The sequence below is a fragment of the Eumetopias jubatus genome, unplaced genomic scaffold (assembly GCF_037043125.1).
Source record: "Eumetopias jubatus isolate StellerSeaLion01/CBP00866 unplaced genomic scaffold, mEumJub1_p1.0 scaffold_3, whole genome shotgun sequence".
Classification (NCBI taxonomy): Eukaryota; Metazoa; Chordata; class Mammalia; order Carnivora; family Otariidae; genus Eumetopias; species Eumetopias jubatus.
In genome coordinates, this window is record NW_028274809.1 from 7,371,254 (window position 1) to 7,396,231 (window position 24,978).

At 48.7% G+C, this 24,978-nt stretch overlaps 1 protein-coding gene and 1 non-coding gene across 7 annotated transcripts in view; both read left to right on the forward strand.

Moving 5' to 3' along the window:
- Positions 1 to 22,199, forward strand: part of USP40 (ubiquitin specific peptidase 40) — a 76,991-nt gene extending 54,792 nt beyond the window's left edge. For 4 of the 6 annotated variants that reach the window (XM_028105207.2, XM_028105209.2, XM_028105208.2 and 1 more), the window contains 11 exons: positions 4,129 to 4,165; positions 6,000 to 6,064; positions 7,789 to 7,863; positions 9,944 to 10,070; positions 11,232 to 11,326; positions 12,551 to 12,669; positions 15,745 to 15,810; positions 17,432 to 17,642; positions 17,776 to 17,871; positions 19,939 to 20,000; positions 21,380 to 22,199. In XM_028105207.2, coding sequence (XP_027961008.1) covers positions 4,129 to 4,165; positions 6,000 to 6,064; positions 7,789 to 7,863; positions 9,944 to 10,070; positions 11,232 to 11,326; positions 12,551 to 12,669; positions 15,745 to 15,810; positions 17,432 to 17,642; positions 17,776 to 17,871; positions 19,939 to 20,000; positions 21,380 to 21,491 — 1,065 coding nt within the window. In that variant the 3' untranslated portion in view covers positions 21,492 to 22,199. Of the gene's footprint in view, positions 1 to 4,128; positions 4,166 to 5,999; positions 6,065 to 7,788; positions 7,864 to 9,943; positions 10,071 to 11,231; positions 11,327 to 11,424; positions 11,465 to 12,550; positions 12,670 to 15,744; positions 15,811 to 17,431; positions 17,643 to 17,775; positions 17,872 to 19,938; positions 20,001 to 21,379 lie in introns of those variants that run through there. The other 2 variants (XM_028105210.2, XM_088021487.1) reach the window with 2 other exon arrangements.
- Positions 4,958 to 5,042, forward strand: TRNAR-UCG (transfer RNA arginine (anticodon UCG)). The gene has a single exon. It is a non-coding gene; the product is annotated as a tRNA-Arg (tRNA).
- Positions 22,200 to 24,978: the final 2,779 nt, after the last annotated feature.

Consider the following 24,978-nt stretch of genomic DNA (forward strand, 5'->3'; position numbering starts at 1 on the left):
TGGGGAGAGGTCTGTGGGCATATGGTATGGGGAGCCATGGATTTTGAGGTCCTGAGGCTAGGGTTCACATAATATACTTTAGAGAATTCTGTGCATTCACTAAAAGAGTAGTTTTGGGAACTTGAAAATTGGTGAACAACCCAAATTTTTAAAATAAGATTATTGGGGGCCTGGGTGGCTCAGTTGGTTGAGCGACTGCCTTCGGCTCAGGTCATGATCCCGGAGTCCCGGGATCGAGTCCCGCATCGGGCTCCCTGCTCAGCAAGGAAGTCTGCTTCTCCCTCTGACCCTCTTCCCTCTCGTGCTCTCTCTCTCTCATTCTCTCTCTCTCTCAAATAAAATCTTTAAAAACTAAATAAGATTATTATCTTTTTTTCTGATTATCAGTAATACTTGTATATTATAGAAATTTGGGCTACATAGAAATGGAGTAAAAGAAAAAATTAAAACCCCTCATTATCCTTTAATGCACAAACATTAACATTTTGGCATATTTCCTACTGGTGTTTTTAGGTTATGTACATACATAATCACACCCCCGGGCATGAATGTGTGTGTGTATGTATGGGGTAATAATTATGTTAGCATCACAGAGAACTAGGACTTTCAGTGTTGGAAAATGGAGAGACACATAGCATTGGGGGAGCTGAGTAGAGCCTGTACTCCTGAATTTGAATCAGAAGAGTCAGAATGAACTTGATGTTTGTTTTTAAATTTTTTTCTACCTCTTCCCCCTGAAACAGCTTAGACACAGTGACCAACCTGGTGGGAGCAAGCACCCCAGCACCCAGATTGTGGTTGCTAAATACCGCTCCCTCCTGGAAGGAATCAGGGCTTCTTGGAGTAGCGGCTGGGTCTGTGTCTAGGTCAGGAACGTGTCAGGTGAGCCTGGAACATCTTATCCTGACAGAAGCAGTAAAGCTAGCAAAGATTGCTGGGGTGTGCGGAGAAACTCAGGAGCCACCTTCAAGAGGCTCCTGCTAGTCACAGATGAGACAGTTTGAGCCTTCGTGGGAATAATAATAAAACTGATTACTATGCATACTTAAAACCACGAGTTCATAAGGGATCCCAAAAAGACCCATCTTCACTGGTTACGCAGAGTGGATGCTGGGCAACCATAAGGAAAAGGGTCAAGCATTTATCCTGTGTTTCTTTTGGAAGCTATACTGAAGGGTAACCAAATAGATAATGAGAAGGTGTTTTGATAGACATATCTCAGCTAATAAAAAAATGAAAGAATTTTAAACTATCGCAGTTATTTTAACTCCTAATGAATTAATGTGTCTAAACAATGATCCTGAAAGACTACTAACAATCCAAAAAGAGTAAAACACGCACACATTACAGTAGTTCAAAATGATACCCATGCTCTTCTTGCCAAAATAAAACGAAGTGGACCTGAGCTCCTAGGTCTGAAGGTCAGTTTCTAAGAAGTACAGGGGGATGGGGGGACGTGTTACCGCAGCCCAGGGCCACCGTCTGCACAGTCCTGAAGGGACTCAGGAGACAGGAGGGGCGGGTGCAGTGTGTGCGCTTTTATTTGGCTCTTGATACAAACCAGGAAAACCTTAGTTACAGTGTAAGAGAGACTAAGGGAAGTGGGGGGGGGGGGCAACTGGCTGACTCAGTTGGTGGAACATGTGACTCTTGATCTTGGGGTTGTGAGTCTGAGCTCCATGTCAGGCATAGAGATTACTTAAAAAGAAAAAGGGAATATGAACACCAACTGGGTATTTGTTATTAAGGAATTCTTAAGTTTTTTCAGATGTCGTAATTGTTTCAGGCTTATGTTTTTTAAAAGAATGTTTATCTTTTAGAGATGAGTGCTAAATACTAATTCATGATATGGTAGTTGACATCCTTGCCTCAAAGCGCCTGGGGGCAGGGGGCGGGACAGGAAATGGATGGGAATGTGGCACACAAGACGGGCCACGGCAGTCGTGGGGGTTGGGTGATGGGTACCGACGGCCCACGTCTACCACCCCCTCTGCATGTGTTTGAAATTGTCCACAGCGAAACATTTTTTAATTTTTTTTTTTTTTTTTTTTTTTTTTTTTACTTCTTGTTACCTGCTCTAAATATTTTCCTAGCTTTTCATTTAGCTTTTAACTTTTTGGTGCTTTTCATGTCAAAGACAGGAGGCCACAGAACTTTTCAGAGGAGCAAAGTGTCTGTCTGTCTGTCCACTCTTGAGCCCCCTGCGGGCAGACTCACTCCCTTCCACGTGGCTGGGTCCCGTGAGCAGTGCTCCGTTGTCCTCTGACGCGATCTGTGCCTCTCTGGGCCTTGAAACGCGTCTGTCACTTGGCTCAGGAGGACCACAGCTCCTCGGGGTCCCTCCGCATCACAGGCCCAGCCCTCCACAGTTTGCTCTGCGCTCTCTATCTCCCTCAGGCTGGACCTCGGCCCTGCGCTCTGTGCTTGTGTGACCAGCTGCTGCTGGGCTGTCTGACAGCCGTCCCCCTGCTGTGTGACCCCCGGCCTCTCTCGCACGCACCTCACGTTTCCCTCGCCCGTCGGTGGTGGCGGCTCCATTTCTCCGCTCGCTCGGGCCAAAACACCAGGGAGTCATCCTCGATTCTTTTCTGTTTCACATCCAGGTTTTCAGGAAATCTCCCGTCACAGTTCATCTAGGATCTGACCACATCTCACTCCCTCCACTGCCACACCCTGGTCACCTCTCCTCTGGATTATTCCAGCAGCTTCCTGATGGATCTTCTTCTTTGCAGCCTGGCATTTCCCCAGGGTCTGTTCTTACAGAGACGTCAAGTGGTCCCTTCCCTGCCTGTTCTCACAGCCCTCGTGTGCTTCCCCGTGTCTCTCGGGGTCCCAGCCAGAGGCCCCGAGCGCTCGCTCCGCTGGGCCACACTGGCCCCCGTGCTCTGGCCCTCCCCAGCACACAGCCGAGGTGAATGCCCGCCTGTTCGTTTTTCTTAAGTAACGGAAGCTGTCCTCGGCTGCAGCCTTGCTCCCATTCCCTCTGTTTTACTGGATTGTGCTCTCATTGCTGGCCTTTTCTAAACAACCTGTAGGTATATTTTAAAGTCTTTTTTTATTCTTAATCATCCAAGTAATCGTGGACTTATTCTTTAAACTCCAGTGGGGTGGGTTATAGCTAAAAATCCTCCTTGATCACCAGCCTACCCTAGCCCCTCAGCCAGACGTCTGCATGGTCTCGGGATGGTGAGATCTGACCGCACCAGCGAGTGTGTGTCCTTCTAGACCTTTGATGCACTCATAACGGCTCAGGGACAAATGAGCTGGACTTGTTCGTGTGCTTTCTTTTAAATCATAAATGGGGTCACCCTGCATGTATACTAGAACTTTGTTTCACTTCAGATTTATAGAGGTCTTTTAAGACTAGTGTGTATAAATCCATTTTATCTTTTAAGACTTATAGTTTAAGGGTTCCTCTGTTCCTGGGTATTTTGATCCTTTGCTCTTTTTCTTACTCCAAGCAGTACAGTAGTAATCTTCCTTATTCTTGCTTCCTTCTTGCTAGTGTAGTATAATTCAGGTTTTATTTACTCTTGCCGTAGATTTATAGGTAGGCAAAAGAGTAAGTTTTCCCCCCCAAGGAAGTTGGGAGTTTCTGATTTTGTTATTGTTATTTAAACTTCTGTTAATCATGTGTCACGGGTTACTATGTGCCATGGGATCACCGCTGCACGGATCTCTCCCTGAGTTTACAGGTGACCAGTTGTATCTCTTGGGTGCTACGTAAAGGCTAATCTCCTTTTGTAGGATGCAGAGGTTAATGTGTATCTATGAAACCAGCCTAATCAGTCATATCCGGTCCAAACCACAGTGTTGGTCCTCACGAGCAGAAGGTTGTGCTGCAGACCTGGACGTGGGTGAGCGGAGTCTACGTCTCGGATGCAGACACCTGCAACATATTTTCCCCCTCCTGGGTTGGCCCTTCTAGCTCTTAGGAAGCCGAGCTTCCTCAGTTCATCGTCTTAACTGTGTACATCCTTACCCCTTCAGGAATTATTAAATCTAGCAAGACAGAGAGGCCCAGGGTCTAAAAGGGGCATCTCTCCCAATACTGTACCTCAGAAACAGAGAATTAATGAACGTGGTTTCTCTTTTCTTTTCTTTTTTTTTTTTTTTTTTCCTGAACAGTGTTTGAAGCTCATGCTGGAGCAGTCTGGCCTACCAGGTAAGTTCCAGACCATGACGATGTCACTGATCTCTGTCCTAATATGTTATAAGTTATGTCTTTATAGTAAGGGCCTGATGACAGCCCTTCAAACGTGTTTTCCTCCAGGTTTGTCTGCACACACATAGTGCGTGCTCCTGGTTCCTGTGTGCGAGCGAACAGAAAGCTAGCTGTGGGTTAGCTGCTGCGAGTACAGAGAACCTAGGCAGTCCCAGCACGGGCACAGAGAGACGAAGCTAGGACTTCTGCCCTCTGGAATTACCCAGGCCCTTCGCTGATGTTTTTCTTTTTAACCTCATTGATGCAGAATTGCAGGCCATTGTGTTTCATGCCGGTATTTCTGTAGTGTACATTAGGGAATGTAATAGGAATGAAAAAATAAATCCAGGGTGTCTTTGAAGTAGCTCTCCGGGGTGGGGGGGGGGATCATGTGAGAGGGCTCCCAGGGGCGTCACACGGCTCTCCTTAGAGTGCTGGCTGTCAGCGGACCGCGCTGAGCTGAAACCGAGGCGGCGCTACCGGAAGGGAGGTTACAGGCCCTGCACACAAGGCACCCTTCTAGGAGCCAACAAGCCTCCGTGCAGGGACCAGCACCCATCCCCATCCCACAGATGACAAGACAGAGGCTGAGAATGGTTAAGGGTTTACCCAGAGTTGTACAGCGAGTAGCTAAGCCTCTCTGCCTTCAGGACCCGCGTTCTTCCTTCCACGTTATGCTGCGAAGAAGGAACGGTGTTCACCTTTAACTTATTGGTGGGGTTTTGTGTTGTTTTTTAAACACACTTAAGGGGCGCCTGGGTGGCTCAGTCGGTTAAAGCGTCTGCCTTCGGCTCAGGTCGTGATCCCAGGGTCCTGGGATCGAGCCCCAGCTCAGGCTGCCTGCTCAGTCTGCTTCTCCTTCTCCCTCTGCCTCTCCCCCTGCTCGTGCTTTCTCTCTCTCAAATAAATAAATAAAATCTTTAAAAAAACACACTTAGATTAAGTTAAATATTAATACAGTTCTTACTGTATTTAAAACTAGAACTAATGGTAAGAGAGGGCCTGCAAAGAACAGCGTGGTAAGGATTTACGATCTGTGTGGCCTGTGCGGGATCTAACACAGGCCGTATTAGACCTGTGTTCACTCCTTTGGCTGTAACTTCTCTTGGCGGGTGGGGTGGCTGACTGTTTATAAGACATTGCTTTTTTTTTTCCCCCAATAACAAGGATTTCCAGCTTTTGCTTCATTCAGCTTCTGTCTCCGCTTCAAAAAATTTCTTTCCCATTTCATCAGTATAGCAAGCATATTGAGAGAAGTCTAATTAAAGACTATTTAACATTCATAAATGTTCGTTTATACCAACTTTATTAAAATGCTGTTTCAAAAACACCATTTTTGTTAGATTAACTGATAAGTGGATAGGAACAGTTTGGTTGTGCACATTTTCAGTTGCTAAGAGATATTAGCCTATACTTTCAACCAAGACCATGAAATAAAACAACTTCATAATGATTTTAGAAGAGATTCTGTGCCTAGACATACAGATACCTGTATTCCATGTGATGTGTGTGCACGTGTGAATGATAAAGGTATAACGTAAACGTTGTGTAATCGTAGCAAGTGTTAACCTGTTTGCAAGTAGCAGATCTTGGTGGAATAGAGAGGAAATTAACCAAATTGGAGGAACCACCTAATTTTTTTCATGCCTGGAAGAAAGAATGTACTTTAAAAATTAGTTAATAGTTATTTGCTCAAATCCCATTTGATATTCGTTCATCCAGAAGGGTCATTACTGACAAACTCTTAAAAACATATTCTTAATTTTTTTTCATCCTGATTTTGATTCTTTGACAGGAGACACGTGGCATTTACGAAAAATGGACTGGTGTTACGAAGCTGGAGAGCCTTTATGTGAAGAAGTAAGATTGTTACACATTTTGCTCTTAGAAATGACAGTGTTTGTGTTTCATCCAGGATACTCACCCTCACCCCACTGGTGAATAAATTCTAGAGAAAACTTTAATTTTTTTTTAGGATACAGAGGTCTGTACCTGGTAGGTCTTTGCTAAAGTCAGAGGGAAAGTCTTAGCCTAATGGGAATGTTTCTCACATCTGTGTTAAGTCCTCTTTTGACTTAAGAGTATGTCCCTAGAAATAGTAGTTGCTCATGAGAAGGTAGAGAACTTCAGAGAACAAAAGACATTTGTGAAACAATATGAAGATACACTCTGAATTTTGAAACCTGAATATTTTCATCGCCGTTTCTCTGTAAGTTAATGATGGCAGAATTCATCTTACCAAAAGTCAGTCACTTAGGCTCGGATCGAAACTGCATCTCTAGATCCAGCCAAACTCTCTGGGTAGCCTTAGGAACAGTATTATCACAGGATAGTTGGACTCTGGTTAACCATCTTTTTACTGATCCAGATAGCGTCACACCTTGCTGGTCCAAACCCGGGGGCTTAGAAGTGGTCCCGAGGTGAAGCTCAGGGAGAGAGCAAGCTTAGGTACTTGCGTCAGCCGCGCTCCCCCGAGTCCTGTTGTGCCTGCTGTCCGGTAACAGCCGGTGGCATTGAGCATCAGCAGAAGGCTGATCTAGGCAGCAGGACTGGGCCTTCCCCCGCAACCGCTCTGCTCTCTGGGGCCCAGTGAGTCCGCGCAGAGAGGCGCCTCTGAGGCTCGGCCGGGAAGCTGACTGCCCAGAGTAAGACGCAGACCTGACAATCCCCAAGACATAGGGTTTGGAGGTCAGGGAGTGTGTCTAGTCGTGTGGTTTCCGTGTGGTTTTCTTCTCTCCTAATTTCCCAAATTGGAATCAAACAATTCACCTAAAAGCAAACTTACTATCCTCAAAACTGGCTCCTCTTTGCAGAGATGATGCTGTTTCCCGGCCTGGTGTTTTCAGGCTGCAGTGACTCTTCCCCTGCTCACCTGTGGTCCTTCATATTTGCCCTCGGCTTTTCCACTCCTCCCTGGCCCTTCCCAAGGCTGGCCGCCCCGGCCCAGCTTTTTTCATCTTTTCTTTTTTTGGCCTCTACCTAAATTACACCCAAGTGGCTTCCCCACGTCCGGTGTTCCAACCCACTTCGGTATATCGTGCATGCAGCAGCCGTACTGGTCTTTAAAAACCCCTTCTCAGAAAACTTGAGTGGCTTTTTTAAAAAGCAGCTAAAAATTCCTTTAGTTCACAGACCTTCCATCTGTGACCACCCCTCCAATCTAGCTTCCTGTCTTGTTACTCTCCAGCTGGTACTCTGGTCTGTCATGTCTCTGAGCTCTTCCCCTTATTCTGGACTTGACCTTAACCCTGCTCTTCTTTTCGTCAGAATTCTCTCTCGTTTCCGCTAGCTTTCCGCATCCCCCCGAGCCTTCAGGCCTAACTACTATTCCGTGCTCTGTGGCTCCGTCCTCCTTGTCTCATTCCAGCTCCCTCTCCGCAGAGCCTTTGTGATACTTCCGGTTCGTACCCTGTAACTTAAGAGAGAATGAGGTAGTGTTATGTAGTCTTAGTTAATTTCCTGTCTCCTCGATACCTGCTTTATTGTTTCTTTCTTTCTTGAAAGGGTTATAGAGGTTTAAAGAAAACATCCAGGGGTCTTGTTTCTTCCTGTCAGAAGTCATAAAGGAATTTCTGTTTCCCCAGGACGCAACCCTGAGAGAACTTATGATATGCTCTGGAGATACTTTGCTTTTAATTGAAGGAAAACTTCCCCCTCCGGTAAGGTTTTGCTTCTGATTGACATTTTGTAAATAACAGTTAGTGCTTCCTGATGACACAGATGATATATTCTCCTTGTGGGGAAATGCAGCCAGGCATGGAGAGAGTGCTAGGATTTGGGGTGAGTTCTCTAATCAGACAGCTGCCGTATTTTACATCTTTATAGATTTCCTTCTTATAAAAGCAGTTTATGTACCGTTTTATTTCCTGCTTTTCGTATTTCATTTTAAAACCTGACTGCAGAATCCAAAACCAGTCATCGTATCCAGGGTGTGACTTACCACAGTTTAATTCACATACCCCCAGTGAGAAATTTAGCTTGTTTTAAATCTTTTGTTTTTGCACATAATACTTAAATAGAAATCCTCCTCAAGATTGTTCCAAAGTCAAAATTAACAGGTCAGAAGGTATGAACTTTTTAAAGACTAGATGCTAGCTCTGTGTTGCCACACTGTTTTTCCAGAAAGCCACACCAAACCGATAGCTCTATGAGCTGCATACGAGAACACTCGTTTCACTGCTCTTAAATAAACACTACGGATTACCACTATTTATTAGGTTATTTTTAAGGTGGACACAAGTAAAGATGAAAGTTAAAAAAATGACCCCAGATTCCAGCACTTAGATAACCATTGGCTTAGGATTAGGAAATTCAAAAGACATGGCAGGCTATAGAATGAAAAGAGTTTTTCCCATTTTTTTTTTTCTCTCCAGAGTGAGTCAGAATTAACTTACTTTCCCTTGTATATCCTTCCAAGAAAAGTTACGCGTTTGTATGCGGAATGTAAATATGTGCCTTTCCCTTTTAAAGTTCACACAAAGGGGATCGTATTCTATATGTTGTTGTACACTTGTTTGTTTTTATTCACTTCATGGATCTTGAGGATCTCCCCACATGCGCACACACAGGCCTACCTTACTCTTTTGGAGTATATTCTTCATAGAATTTTATTTTATTCTGTGATATTTAAAATTAACTTATTAATTGGTAATATTCATAATACGAAATTTGGAGTGTAGAAAAAGTTGGGCCAGGAAAAGTAAGTACCCCTCCTGCCCTCCAGCCAGGCAGTGTCCTCCCTCTGCAGGCAGCCAGTTTCCACTGCATCCTTCCAGAAGTACATACCTTTCAATGCACATGTGTATGTGTGTATACATAGCAAGTATACGTGTGTGTATACGTACATATTTTTTTTTTACACAGAAGATTATTTGCTAGACACCCTACTCTGTACCTCGCTTTTTTCATTAATATTTTATCTCCATATGTATGTTGTGTTAGTACACATACAGCTATTTCATTCTATTGGGTGGCTGTGGAATATTCCATTGTATGGAGGTACAATTTTTTCAGCCAGTCTCTCCAAGGATTTAGGTGGTTTCCAGTCTTTTGTTGATACAAATCACACTGCAAAAAATATCTATATGCCATTTGGCATGTATATATCTATAGGATAAGTTCTAGAACTGAAACCACTTTGTCAGAAGTCCTGGTCTCCCGTAATGTAACTAGTCTTCTCAAGAGGGACCTTGAGGTTGGACCGTGGTTTTTGCTGCCATAAACAGTGTACATTTACGGTTTTGTGTATGGGGGCTTAAGTAGGTCAGGTTTATTTCATGTGGTTTCTATGCAAGAATCCAACCTAGAGCAATAGGTTCTTGCTTCTTTATAAAGTTCCTGGAGGAAGTTTAATGAGTGAAAACCGCTGCTGACTGGAGCACTGGGCTGGTGGTGCCCTCACCAGGCCCGAAATTATCTGTATAGTTTGTTCTGTCCGGTGTTCTGATATTTTGTGTAGCCTTCTCACTGACTGTAGTAAGGTACTACAGGTACTGTGTTTACGAAGGTGCTTCTAAGCAAAGAGCCCTGAGTCCCAGTCATCCCAAAGACTAATTTTTATGACCTTAAATTTTTGATTGTAAAAACAATAAGCAGGTACAGTACATGGCCGTTAATACATCTAAAAGAAATAATAAATTCAGGAACATTTGCTGTTATCAAGATATTTCTCTCTCTGTGAAAGTAGAAATTCAGTGAATTCGCGTACCTCACAACAGCTAGAAATGCTCCATTCTTCAGGGTTTCCTGAAGGTGCCCGTCTGGTGGTACCAGCCTCGGGGGCCCGCGGGTCACTGGAAGAGTCATCCGGACCAGAGGAGCGGTACCCCTTCTCCAGGTGGGGTCTGGAGGGCTGCTTCCACCCAAGGTGAGAACAGAGTTGTAGCAGCCGGCATGTCATAAGGAAGGTGGAATGGCTGCTTCTGCTCTGAGAGGCCGATGAAGGTTGTGTCTTAACTGTAAGGCTGAAAAATCAAAACCTGTTAATTCCATAGAATGCTTCTCCCTGCCGCTCCCCCTGCTTGTGCTCTCTCTCTCTGTCAAATAAATAAATAAAATCTTTAAAAGAAAAAAAAAAAAAAGGAAAAAACACAAATTAATTTCCTTCCTAACTAAATAAAGAGAATATATTTATGGTAGGACCAACTTTATATATTGTTTTATTTATTATGTTTTACTTATTATTTAGCCTTTTTAGTGCCTTGAAGTAATATACACTTAATACTTCTTTTTACCTTTTAAACCTCAGTACTGAAATTAACATAAGTGAGTCACATTTTTATCCCCTTAACTGTCAAGCTAGGGTTATCTGTGTAGAGCAATAAAATACTTCGTATTGAATTACCTATGAAATTGGCATTACGTTTGTTTGTTTGTTTGGGTTACATTGGACCGGCACTAATTCTAAAAATACTTTGGTGGTAGAATAATAATTACATATAGAATTGCATATAAACTTAAAAAGCAATGTCTTTCTCCATGAAAGTAAACAGTTCATTTTTTGATAGTCCTTCTGTATCACAACATCTGGGAAATAGTCTTTCATTCCTGAGTTTCCTAAAAGTATCTTCCAGGTGGTGCCAGCTCATGGTGTCCTTAAGACAGAAGAACCACTCAGGAAGAGAGCTTTTTCACTTGATCTACTTAATCTAATTTCTTAGTTATGTATTAGCAGTGTGCCTAGCAGTCAACAGAGCAAAAATGAGTGAAGTTATTCTGAATTTTAAATTTAATTACCAATTTTTATATCTAGAATTTTAGATAAGAGAACATTTTGTTTTCACCTTTTAAAAATAAATGTAGAAAGTCTTTCTTATTGTCAATAATCCTTTTAGTCAGTAAACATTTATTGGCCATTTACTGGGTGGCAGCCACCGTCCCAAGCACTGGAGAGACGAACAGGATAGATCCCCAGTTTCCTGAATGGGGCTGTGCTAAAACTATAACCCCAAAACATGGTGTGTGTTTCAGAAATAGGAAGTAAATACAGTCCATGCTCCTTTCTGACACCTGCCTCTGTCCTCTGTAGGCGCTCCTGGTGACCTGCACGGGGAGGTTTCCCTCCGCTACCTGGGGGACCTCGAGATCTCCGAAGATGCCACCGTGGCGGAGCTGAAGTCCCAGGTCAGGCTTTTTCCTGTGGCGCACGGTAGTGGTGGCCCGGCCTCTTCCAGTGAGATATTAATAACACCTTCTTCTATTTCCTTTTCCCTCACTTGCAGTCTGTTCTGATAGGGCATGTGTTCTGTGCCACGTTCAGTGGTAAGTACCCGGCAGGCACGCCCGCCTTCGGCTCACACAGCCCCGGTGCTTGTTTCTGCCACTTGTCCTGTGGCTGTGCTGTGTCCCCACTCAGACGGGCATGCTGTGCGCTTTCATCTGAATTTCTCCTCGGGGACTTGCAGCTTATGTTCATTTTGATTTCTAAGGGAAACATGATGTATTGACACATCCGTAAAGCATTCACTTTACCCCTTTATTTACATTGTTTTTGTATCATTGTGATCCATGTGTTAAATGTTGTCAGTTTAAAGATGTGTCCGTAGGACGTGTAACAAGATACTGTACCCTGTTCTTACCCTATTCACATCCCTACGAGAGTGTTAGGTCCCAGTGGAAAGGCTGAGCTGCGTGTGACACACGATGCCCGTTGGGGGCGCGCAGCGCGAGTATCAGCCGTCCGTACTGGATTTTCCTGTGTGTGCACAGCGTTTGAAATAACCTTCCTCGAAAGAAGCAAATGGTCTTATTGCCATGAGACAATGGCAATAAAAAAATTTTTTTTCTTGTATTGGATTGAGAAATACAAAATTGCCGTTTTCAGATAAAAAATGAATACTGGCCGTTTATATGTTACAACCTAAATCTATAAATAGCTATCTGCCCTGCACAACGAGTACGGAAGTTTAGGCGTAGCAGTCGCGTCCAGAGATTCTGGAACATTTCAAATTGAAGTTCTTTCACTGACAGAGCCAACTTTGAAGAACTATACTAGCACTCAAGAAAGCGGAAGGTGAACCCCCGGCTTTTGTTAGAGCTCTTGCGAGTTATACTCACGTAGAAATTAATTTCTAAGTTTCACTTTCTGAAATAGGATTTAAAAGGAGCTTTTGGCTCATTGGAAAATCCATTTATCCCTCAAGCTGGCTTCCCCAGAGAGGAAGACAGAAGTGACTGGATGGATTTCATTTAAGAGACACCCGTGGGATGTTTTTTTAATAGAGTTTATCATTCCTTGAGGCTCTCCCCCTCCGACGTCACTGTGTAGTGCTTCGTGTCTTCCTAAAGCAGTGTGTTTGTTCAGAGCGCTTCTTAAACCATTGGAGAAATGTCTTGTTTCCTTTCTAGGCCATGACCTTGTCCCCCTCTTCGGGGTTTGTCATCCCGTCCCCAGCCTTCCTCAGAGCCTGGACCTTGGAGAGCCAGCGCCCCGGCAGGCTCTTACGAACCAACCGGCAACAGCTCAAGTAGGTTCCTCACCGGAAGCGCGGTCTTTCCTCCGATGGGAGCGCCCGGCGGGGGGGAGTCGGGCAGCCTGCTGTCAGCTGGATGACTCTTTCAGTCACACACTCTGGGGCTTATTTTTCCATATTAAGCATAAATGTAGCTCCGTGTAGTTTTACTATGCTTCAGATACCATGAACAAAATGTTGAGGTTTTCGAGCTTTACTGGGATATAATTGATGTACAGCGCTGCGTATTTTTAAAATGATTGCCACCGCGGTGCTAGCCAACCCCTGCATCGCATCACATAATTACCGTTTCTTTGTTGCGGTAAGAACATTCAAGATCTACTCTCTAAACAACTTTCCAATCTATCACAGTATTGTTAACTATAAGCACTATGCTGGACGTTAGAGGCTCCGAACTTACTTATTTCTCTTGTAACTGGAAGTTTGGCCTCTCTGACCAACATCTCCTTTCCCCCACCTCGCAGCCCCTAGAAACCGCCATGTACTCTCTGTTTCTGTGAGTTTGGCCTTTTTAGATTCCACATGTATGTGAGACCATATAGGATCGGTCCTTCTCTGTTACACTTACGTCACTATTAGCCTAATGCCCTCAAGGTCATCCACGTTGTCACAAATGACAGGATGTACCCCTTTCTCGTGGCTGAATGATACTCCCCCACCTCCCTGTCCGTCCATCCATCCATCCATCCGTCCATCCATCCATCAACGGACGCTTGGGTTGTTTCCATGTCTTGGCTGTTGTGAACAGTGCTGCTGTGAACATGGGTAGCGCAGATAGCTCTTTTGAAATTCTGTTTTCATTTCCTTCAGATACAAACCCAGGAGTGCTAGGTCATATGGGTAGTTCTGTTTTTTAAATTTTTGAGGAACCTCCAAAAAATTGGCTTCACCAATTCACATTCCTACCAGCAGTGCACAAGGGTTCCCCTTTCCTCCATGTCCCTGCCAACATTGATCTCATCTTTTTGGTGCTAACCATTCTGACAAGGGGGAGGAGGTCTCTCACTGTGCTTGTGATTTGCACTTCTTTGATGATGAGTGACGGTCATGTACCTGGGGGCCATCTGTAGATCTTCTGTGGAAAAATGTCAGTTCCTCTGCCCACTTTTTAATGGTACTGTTTGGGGTTTTTTTGCTCTTGAGCTGCATGGGTTCTTTATTAATCCTCTCTCTCATGATTTGCAGATTTCTTCACCCATCTCATAGGTTGCTTTTCATTTTGTTGATGGTTTCCTTTGCTGTGCAAAAGCTTTTTAATTTGGTGCAGTCCCATTTGCTTATTTTTCCTTTTCTTGTCTTTCCACTGGGTATCAACTCCAAAGAATCATTGCCAGGGCCGGTGTTAGGGAGTTTACCTCCTGTGTTTTCTTCTAGAAGTTTCATGGTTTGGGGCCTTACAGTCCAGTCTAATCCATTTGAGTTGATTTTTGGGTATGGCGTAAACTAGCAGTCCAGCTTCGTTCTGTCGCTTGTGGCTGACCAGTTTTCCAGCACCATCTACTGAAGAGACTGAGACTGTCTGTTCCCCATTGTGTGCTCTTGGCTCCTTTGTTGTAAATTCATCGGCCATATGTGCATGGGTTTATTTTTGAGCTCTCTGTTCTTTTCATTGATCTTCGTGTCTAATTTTACGCCAATACCGTACTGTGTTGATTACTGTAGTCTAAAATCAAGAAGAGTGATGCCTCCAGCTTTGTTCTACTTTCTCAAGATTGCTTTGGCTCTTTGGGATCTTTGGTGTTTCCATACAAACCAATACAGTAGGATTGGTTTCCTATTTCAGTGAAAAATGTCATTGAAATTTTGATAAAGATCACACTGAATCTGGAGATCACTCTGGGTGATGTGGACATTTTAATAATATTCCAATTCATGAACATGGACTATCTTTCCATTTCTTTGTGTCTTCAGTTTCTTTTCATCAGTGTCTTACAGCATATAGATCTTTCACCTCCTGGGTTAAATTTATTTCTGCATATTTTATTCTTTTTGATGTGCTTGTAAATGGGACTGTTTTCTTAATTTGTCTTCCTCATAGTTCACTGTTAGTGTATAAAATACTAAGTGATTTTTGTATCTTGATTTTGTATCCTGCAACTTCACTGAATTTATTTAGTTCTTTGGTGTTTAGGGTTTTCTACATGGAATATCATGTCATCTGTAAGTAGAGGCAGTTTTACTTTTTCCTTTATAATTTGATGCCTTTTATTTCTTTTCCTTGTCGAATTGCTCTGGGTAGGACTTTAGTAGCGCATTAAGAGTGGCGAGAGCGGGCATCCTTGCCTTCTCCCTGCGGTGGGGACAGGCGTGCAGACTTGCCGCGCTCAGTGGATTAGCTGCCGGCTTCTCGTGTCTGGCCTCTATTGTGTCCAGTTAGGTTTCTTCTCTCCCCGGTTTGTTGAGCGTAGTTGTCATGAGAGGATGTAGAATGTCGTCAAATGCTTTTCCTTCATCTGTTGAGATGATGATTTGACTTTTTTTTTTTTTATCCTTCACTTTGTTACTGGATCACAGTGATTGATTTGCAGACATTGAACCACCCTTGAGTCCCTGGAGTAAACCCTACTTGATCGTGATGTAGGAGTTGGATTTGGTTTGCGAATATTTTGAGTGTTTTTGCATCTATACTCAGCAGGGCTGTTGGTCTGTAACTTTTCTTGTAGTACCCTTGTCTGGTTTTGGTATCAGGATAACCGTGGCCTTGTGATGGCTCTTCTGTTTTCTGGAAGAGCTGGGGAAGGATTGGTATTAATTCTTGAAATGTTTGTTAGAATTCACCAGTGAAACCATCTGGTCCTGGACTTCTCTTTGTTGGAAGGTATTTGATTACTTACTCAGTTCCCTTACTAGTAATTAGTCTGTTCAGATTTTCTATTTATGACTTAGTGCGTTCCAAGATCTGTCCATTTCACCCAGCTTGTCAGCACCTACTTGTTCATAGTAGTCTCTCAGATTTTGAGTGTTCTTACTCACTATAATTTTTTGCTTAAGAAGGAAAGCTTAGTATTTTTCCCAAAAAATCTAAAAAATGTATCACTCAGTATTACTTTGTTTCATTTCTTTTATCAGGGAATACAGACTGGGAAGGAAAACTGAGATCTGCTTAGAGCCCCTTCAGAAAGAAGAAAATTTGGGGTAAGTCATCCGCTTCTGTGTCCTTGTCCTATCATGGTGGGTAGTTTCTTGAAAAACTTAACAGCGTACTCAGTAGTAAAGGGTTTGTCCCCACTGCCTGAGTCGCACGGCAACTTAAACCAGACTGTGTTCTACAAATGCGTTTGTGCGTCTGGCATCTGGAAGTTGGAGCTCATCTTTCCATGAAAACCGTGAGTCACAAATGCATATTGAATCCATAATAATCTCAAAGTGTAAGCAAGATGCTCCTTCCCAGCCCTTATCTGTGCCCCAAGACAGTCTGTTGTCAGCACCTGTCACCGGCCCCTGACCCTACTTCATCTTCACACCACCTGACGTACGAGATAGCCGTGTGTGACTCACCTCCCACTACTGGGATGTAAGTTTTGTGGTCACTGCTCTATCCCCAGTACCTGTGTCGTAGTCAAACCTTCCTATTTCTTTTTTCACTATAAGAAAATCTTGTATAAGACCTTCTGTCAGCATCAGCAAACAGTAAGGTTGCCCCTACCTGATGTGACAGAAATACCATTCTTGCTGCTGTGTAGGAACCAGGAGCTCTCCTTCAGCCATGTCTAACCTTCACTTAACCCCACTGCTTTTATAAAAGTGCATTCTCACAGGAAACTGTATTACCAGGAATTGTTTCCTGGAGGGGGATTTCTGGATCAAACTGGTATGGACATTTTAAACTTCTTAAAACTGTTCAGTTCCTTTCCAGGTAAATTATTCCAGTTTATGTTCGCCCAAGCAGTGTTCCTGAGTATTACTTCGCCCTCAAACCAACACTGAATATTTTCATTGTTTAATTGTTTGCTAAATTGATCAATGAGGAAATGGTTATCTTGTCTCATTTGCTTCAGTGCTTTGATTGCTAGAAGAGCTGGCGTTTTTCTCAAAGGCTTATCATTTATAAGCCATTTGCATTTTTTGTAAAGGGGTCTCAGAAAAGTCGAATTTGTGAGAGCTTTCTGAAACAATGACATTGACCCTTTGTCACGTTCTTGTAAGCAGTGTCCCTTTGAAGACCGGGCAGGGCACTTGTTTGGCACCCCCCAGTGGCTCAGTGTCCTTGCCCCACCTCCGGAGCGTTCTCCCCACCTGGGGAGACCCCTGCTGCTCCCGCCCAGCCAGGCCTGCTCTCTCCCTGGGACCGTTGCCTCCAGTGGTTCCTTTTCTCCCATCGGTGTCACCCTTTCTTTTGGTAAAAGCACCCCCGTAACCGATAACTGAAATCCAGCATGTAAAACCGCACACGGTCTCAGCAGCCTAGACGCACACACACACTTTCCCTTCTCCCTCCCCACCTTCCGGCCGGCGCCTCCTGTCCTGTAACTGGCTGCACGCATCTGACTTTCTGCCGAGCCCCCTTTCCAGCGCTGAGCCCTTGCTTGCTTCTCCCTGGCCACCCCACCGCAGCTAACGGAGCTTTTGGTTCTGAAAGCAGCCTCTCCTGGGGCAAGCTGCGGGTCAGGGCAGAAGGAAAGCAAAGTAGAGAAGAGGTTTAGCGGGTTTGGGGACAAATCTGTCCTTCTAAAAACCAGAAGAGTCGAGGAGAAGCTTTGCCCATCACGTTCCCCCATGGTTACTGCAAACTTACTCTGTTTGTTTCCCGGCGCAGCCCCCAGGACGTGGTGCTGAGGACGCAGATGCGCCTCCCCGGCGAGAGGGCCTACGCCCCGTGTGTGGACCTGGTGTGGGACACGGCCCGAGGCTGGACGGCTGGCTCCCTGAGGCAGCGAGTCGCCCACTTCTGCTCCCTTCCCGTGGAGAAAATTGAAATTGCCAAGTACTTCCCCGAAAAGTTTGAGTGGCTTCCGATATCGAGCTGGGTAAAGTTGCACGCTTTCTCTGGAACACTGGGCCTTCCTGGCGTAGTGAATGGGTTAAGGGCTGTTTTTCACACATAGAGAACTTAGTAAGAATGTGAGTTTTCTTTATTCAAGATGCTTGATTTTTCTATAGAACCAGCAACTTACCAAGAGGAAAAAGAAGAAAAAGCAAGATAATTTGCAGGGGGCGCCTTATTACTTGAAAGACGGAGACACAATTGGTATTAAGGTAAGTTATTTAGCAGCAAATTTACCACTTGAGTAAAACACCAGGATCAGTGACTTTACAGAGAAGTTGTATCAAATCTTCAAGACTCAGATAATCCTGTCTTCCATACATTGTTTCAGAGAACGGAAAACAAGAGGGAAAGCCAGACCACTCATTTCCTGAGGCCAATGGAACCTCAGTATCAAAACCTTAATCTTGGGTTGGACTTGCATGAAAATGCTTTTAGAGTTTTATCCCGAAGTGCATTGCTGTAGGTTTGGGGTAGGTCCTTGCATCAGGGTAAGATATTTCCTTCCCTGCCTAGTTTGCTCTAAGTTCTTTTTTTTTTTTTTTTCCAATCCTGAGTGAGCACTTGTCATATAAAATTCCCGCTGTTTCTGCACCTGTTGGATTAGCTCTCTGGCTATCCATCTTTAGTGTGGTGTCTGTTACATAAGGTGACAGGGCCGTCCTTGCCTGCCATGGACAAACCTACTTTGTCACATAGTGATATTTGTGTATTAAGAATTAATAAGTTTAATCCTTGATTTAAGGATTAAATTGCTAATCGATATTTTCACACCAAGGAATAAGCATTCCCTTAACCATCACTTCACTCAGCACTGTGCTAAACAGGGTGGCGTGAGCCTCCTCCCCCCAGAGAAAACTAAATAAACACTGAGAAATAGAGGAGGTTCTCAAAGGAAAGCATAAAGCCGTTCTCTATGCAGGAGACTACGGATAGCCCAGCAGCAGTGTTACCCATCTCCATGCAACCTCAGGGTACGCCGCGGCACAGCGCGCACATGCGGGGGAGGGGGTGGGCAGGGGGTTCTCTGAAGCACTGGCCGTGACGGCATCAACTGGAAGGAACAGTGACCCTCGGGAAGGGGGCAGTTACAGTCAATATGCTGGAGCTACGTGTGTGAGCGTGGAGCGCATCACTGAATGTTGCAAACAGTCACAGAGGCGTCCTTCACAGCGAACGTAAAGCCCTGTAAAACGCTGAGGGCCACGGAGGGTCACACTCCCGGCTGGTCATCAAGTCCAGGGGGGGACGGGAACAAGAGTGCTCATCCCTGCGGAATGGCGGGAGGCCAGCGGCTGAATCTGTGGGTTGTCCCTGAAAAATGAAGCAACTAGGGTCAAAGCTTAATACTGTTAATAGCTAACTTTCACTGAGCGTTTATTGTCTGTACGGAGCACCATCCACATACATACGCGTGTATCCACCAAACTCCCAGGACAACAGTGGGAGTAGGTGCCGTCTTGGGATGAGGAGGTGACGTTCTGGCGCGCCTGGACCCCTGGGCCCCACGCCTGCGCCGCTCTGAGGACCTGGGTGTCTGTCCCATTACCTCTACGTTCTTACTTTGTAGCGTTCGACGGTTTTTAGGAAGCACAGCACACAGCTGCCGGAATACAAATGCGTGCGCACCACTGATGGGAACGGAGGTCCGCACATTTGTTACGTTTTTCTCCCCTGGGAGCTACGTGTGGACGCAGCAAGACCCTCCCGCGGCTCCGCGGGAGCTGGTCACCTCTCCCAGATGCACACGAGGGAGGCGATGAGTAGCCAGGAAGCCTAACCACACGGGGGCGGCCAGCCTGAGTTCCTCCCTAGAGCGCTGCTCAGGGGTGCCGCTGGCTGAGGCAGGCCCGGGGGCGGCCCGTGTGGATGGGGAATGACATCCATGTATGAAACTGACTACGAGCCCCTCAGGAGACCGTTTGGGGGGCGGCCTGTATTTGGAAAGTCCCGTGGTGACAGCAGGGGAGGCCAGGGGGTTAGCAGCCCGGGCTCACAGGGTAGCTGTGGACACGGTGACAGTGCTCCACTGGGGGTGTCCCCGTGCCGGCTCTCCATGTGGCTTTGGTGGCCAGAGGCAGAGATCCAAGGGCTGGCAGAACATTCCGGTGCCGGCCCTTCGTGCCCCCTGCTGAGCATGTGCCCAGCACTGGGCTGATTGGTGTCCGTGGTTTAGGTAAATTCAGACAGCCTGAGGTTGAGGTCTTTTTTACGTACATCTTAAACGTAGACCAAAAGGATGTCTGAAAACATTGTTCATTTGTTGTTTTGAAACGTAGAATCTCCTGGTTGAGGATGACGAAGATTTCAGTACAGTCGCAGATGACCTGGGAAAGAAAAGGTACGGTCCCGGCTCTCGTGCACGCAGCTGCTTCTGGAAGCCCCCGGACCCTGGCTCTCCCCACCGGAGCGCCCTTGATCGCAGCTCAGAGCACTGCTCTCCAGACAGGCGGGAAAGAAATGCAGCGTGGGGGGATTCGGTCACCCCCCTCACTGGGCTTTCTGGGAACCTGGACAGAACACGGGGTGACCGCTCACTGAGGAAGCCCTCCCCCCCCCCCCCCCCCCCCCCAGTCTCAGGAGCTTCCTTTCCCTCCCTCTCAGCCCCTCGCCACCTGCTGGGTCGTCTTCGGACACCAGCGCCCTCCGCGGTCCGTCACCTGAACGAATGAGCATCCCCATCACTCGTGCCCCAGCCGCTCCTTCCTCTGCCCGCCCGCCCCCCTCCGTCCAGCCGGGGGTCCTCCACGGGCACGCCCTGCCCAGCCCGCGGCCCCTCCTCCGGCTCCCTCCTCACTCTGCCTGCAGGGACTCCCTCCTTCCTCTTCGGCACATAGCCCAGCCCTCTCCCCTGGCTGCAGGCCACATCCGCTTATTAGAATCTGCCAGAACATTCCACCTCTATCAGTCATTCGAACTCCACGTGCCTGGACCTGGCTCTCACCCCTGTATCCACGTACCGCCCCCCACAGGCTACACCAGGGGTGTCCCTGTCGTCCTTACCTGCTCCCCGCCTCCAGTCTCCTGAAATCTTAGTCCTCAGCTTCTGGGGTGGGGGGGTGGCTTCTTCCCTGAGTTACTGCGGCAGCCCCTCCTTGCCCCTCCGCTGCCTCGGTCCAGTGGGGCCCCAGGAGAGGGTACAAGGAAGAGCGGGTGGGCCGAGGGGGAAGGAGTGTCACTCGGGAGAGCACAGCCGTAGCCAGTCACGGGGCTGGACGCTTCGCGTGTGTCTGTGAACATCCTGTTTGGATTCAAAAGGTCCGCGGCGCCTGGGTGGCTCAGTCGGTTAAGCGTCCAACTCTCGGCTTTGGCTCAGGTCCTGATCGCAGGGTCGTGGGATCGAGCCCCACGTTGGGCTCTGCGGTCAGCGGGGAGCCTGCTGGAGATTCCCCTCTGTCCCCCTCTCACTGTCTCTCAAAAAAAAGTAAGAGGTAAAGGTATACTCTGCTGTGAGACCTTTTCACCTAGCAGATTGGAAAGGACCCCAAGTCTGACCCGCCACGTGGACAGGTGCAGGAACCCACTCTCCTGGCTTGGGGTGGTGGGGGCGGGGTGTAAATTGAGGTCTTCCGAGTGAACAGTCTGGAAATACCTATCAGGTGCAAACACACATCCCTGTGGCCTGTTCTAACTTGACGGGAGTCCCTCCAAAGCCCTCGACCTGGTGAGGCCTGCAGTGTCCAGGTCCGAGTCAGCGACCCCCTCTCGTGTCTCCCACAGCCAGGAAGCCCTTCGTGTGCAGAGCAGTGACCTTTTCTCCAGTGCCAAGACGCCCAGCCGGCCCCGTGCACCAGAAGCTTCTCTCTCCATCCACGTGGGGAGTTTCAGATAGCACGGCGGGGGGGCGTGCGGGCAGGTGCGGTTTTCTGCCTCCTGCGGACATGAACTCCGAGTCCTGCCCTTCGTCACCAGCAGAGGCCTTCCCGCCTCAGGCCAGCCGAGTGCGCGTTATCACGGGGCTGGCCCCGACCCGCGGTGGCCTCCAGCGGCCAGTCTCGTGCTGCCCTCCCGTCGTCACCCCAAGCGCAGCCCCGTTCGTGGGAGCAAACGCCCTCGTTTTGCAGTCACCGCGGGCGTGGATAACATGGCACGGTGCTGAGCCCGGACACGTCCGCCGTGTGAAGCCCACCCGTCGCACCTTCCCTGCCTTACCCTGTTCACGGGAGGCCCGGGGGCCCTGAGCCGACGGCGGCTCCGAAGGCTCGGCTCCCAGCGGGGCGCTGGCCCGGCCCAGGCTCTGCCGTCGGCGGGCGGGCTGTTTTCGGGCCCCCGCGGCAGCCCCCTGCGGCCTGAGTGAAAACGGATTCCGAAGCCGCCGCCGTCTTTCCGGCTAAAGGAGAGAGACCCACGGCTCGACGGGTCCTCAGCTGCAGCTACACGGGCGGCGGAACGTTCTCGGTGCCTGGAGGCCCGGTGGTGGCGGACGAGCCGGCGTGGGCTGAGTCGCCTCCGCGCCGAAGGCAGGACGTAAACCGGCCGCCGTTCCTCCCCCTGAAGCTCGGCCCGCACCTGGTCCTGAGCCGGCCACGAGGACGCTGGGGGGGGGGGCGCAAGCAGGGCTCCTGGGGGGGGGGAGCCCCTCGCTCTCCTGCCTCAGGTGAGGCTTCTGAGCTGCGCGGGCCACGAGAGCCGGCAGGACAGCCGTGGACCGGTGTCCCGGCCACACCACGGCTGCTGCAGGCGCGCGGTGGCACGTGGTGGCCCGTGTGCCGGGCTGAAGTGACGCCGCCGCAGGGCCAGACGCCAGGGGCTGTGGCTGGAAGCCGGGCGCTCGGGGTGCAAGCCGCCCGGTCCTTTTACTCTGACGTAAGCTCCTTGGCCTGCGCCTTCGTCCTACGGTGACCCCATAGTAAAGTGCTCCCCAGAGGCCGCGCCGGAGGGTGTGCCTTCGTGGGCCCCGCGGGGAGCCTCGGGCGCACTGTGCGCGGTGGCCTGCCCCCTTCCGTCCCTCCCGCGCTGTGGGCACGGAGCGCGGCTCCGGGGGCAGCTGTGAGAGTTGGTTAAACCGTTCTTCGGGTCGTGGGCTCCCCGTTGCTGCACCAACTGTTTCATGTTCTCCTTGGCTTCCCCCCCCCAAGTGCACTTCAGATGCTAAATAAACGTTTATTCTTTAGAAACACCGTATCGGCGCTGCTTCAGAAATAACAGAAGTATGTTTGGGTTCAAATAAATTCAGACTCAAGGAAACTGCCGCGGAAGAAATTGGAAGTGATCTGGCTTTCTCTTCCTTCTAGGGAAAGAGTAGCGGCAAGGGTAGTTCATTACAGAAAACCTTTCTTCCACTAGGACATCTTTCTGGCAAAAAAAGGGGGTGAGCACAAGAATTTCCTGATGATCAAAAACCACGGCTCCGCAGATGCCCGTTTCTCTCTGGAAGGCACTGAGCTGTGAAGGACCACAGCTGACGCCCCCGCCCCTGCGTGTCCCGCTCCTCGGTCTGTGCTCCGCCACACACCCGTCCAAAGCCCGGTCAGTGAAAGAAACCCCAGATTCACTGTGGGTGTGTTTGCTCACCTCCCGAGGCGCCGTGAAGCAAGGAGAGCCCTACAAAGAGGAAGAGGGGCTTGTGGCCCCCTGCGGTTGCCCCACTGCCCTCTGTGCCCCCCCCCCGCGCCCCTGTGGGGGCAGCCACTCGCCACGGTTGCCCTGTGTCACTCGCCGCAGAGTGTAATGGCCAGGACCTTTCACTTCCAGGTGCCTAACCCTCAGCTCGGGCCACTCCAGCACCCACAGGCAGAGCTGAACTCGGGCCCACGGGGGGCTGTCACCTGCAGGCGGGCCCCATGCACTGGAGCTGGGAGGGGGGCGGCGGGTGGTCGCCCAGAGGGAGCACGGTGGCCCCAGGTCCTGCACCCTGGCTGCCCGGCCCCCGCTGGGCTCCTCCCATTCGGACGTTTCAAAGAGGACGGCACCCACCGTAATTCTAGCAGCTGTTCTACCTACAGCCCGACCACACTCGCGTCCCCAGCTCAGGTCTGAGGTCTCCGGGCCACACTGCTCTGGGTCAGGTCCAGCGGACGTCTGTCCTCACAGTTCAACCAGCGCCAGAAAGGCAAGGGTAAATCGGACTCGGAACCAGCGTACACAGGGCATGAGAACCGCAACACCACCTCTTCTGGAGAACGAGCGCCCAAGCGCCGCAGTCAGGACCCACGCAGCCAGACCGCGATCTCCGAGCTCCCGGTCCTGCCCCAGAGGCAGGACCCTTGCTTACCCTCAGGTCGCCCTGCCGCCCTCCAGAGGATCTCGGTGTCCGGTGTCCCGGCGTGGGCGTTGAGAGGACTCCCCTTTGGGGTAGCACCCCTTGGACTCTGCCTTCCTGAGTGTGCATGTCCTGGAGGCCCGGGATGGATGACCCTAGGGGCTGAGCGACCAGTGTGGGATTTGGCGACATGATTTCTGGGAGTGCTCAGGAAGCTCACGGTTGATCCGTTTCCATCAGCAGCATGAGCGACAAAGCCTTGAACTCCCAGCCTGCTGGCTTTCTTCGTGTTTTGCAAACCTAGTTTGCTTTTGGGATGAAAACCGTGATTGGGCTGTGCCCTACCTCCCGCTCCATAGAGATGCACGTTCTAAGGTCAGGACCTCGGGCTGAGCCGGTGGGCTCAGAGCTGCCCCCAGCCCCCCGGCGTGAGCGGCTCCTCCGGCCAGGCCCACGCTGGCGCGCTCAGACCACAGCTTCAGGGAGGCCTCCGCGCACCACAAACACCTGCCCCACGTGTGCACCCGTCTGCCCCGAAGTTTTCTTTGCACAGGTTCACCCATCCCCTCAGGGTCCTGGCCCCTTCTTTGGCCTCACACCTGTGTAATAGATACAACCAGTGTCTCCGCATGCTTTCACTCCGGCCTTCCCAAGTACAAGGTCTTTGTGGAAGGACTGCTGCGGGGATTAGGTTTAACTCAGAGACAAAACAATACACGTGTAGTTCTCACTCACAGAAAAGAAGGGTGGTGAGCGGGAGCAGGGAGGGGGCCGGGAACTTCGTGGAGACCGGGCTTCCGTCGCTGCCACCCTCAACACGTGTTTCCATGCTCACCACCCTCCCATGGCCCAGGCTGGCTGCTGGAGCGCCACCCATCATGTCTACCCTCCAGGCGAGCAGCAAGAGGAAAAAGAAAGGCATCTCCATGTTTTAAAGGAAACTTTCTGGAAATCTCAATACTTAGATTTCTTTGTCCGTGACTTGGTCACATCACTAAGTGACCTCAAAGGAGGTATGACTGCAGAGGAGACTGGAGAATGTTGTCACATTCGCAGGGGCATATTTGGGCACAGTGCATGACCCAGATGATGTGGGCATCTGTTAGTGGTGCAGGAG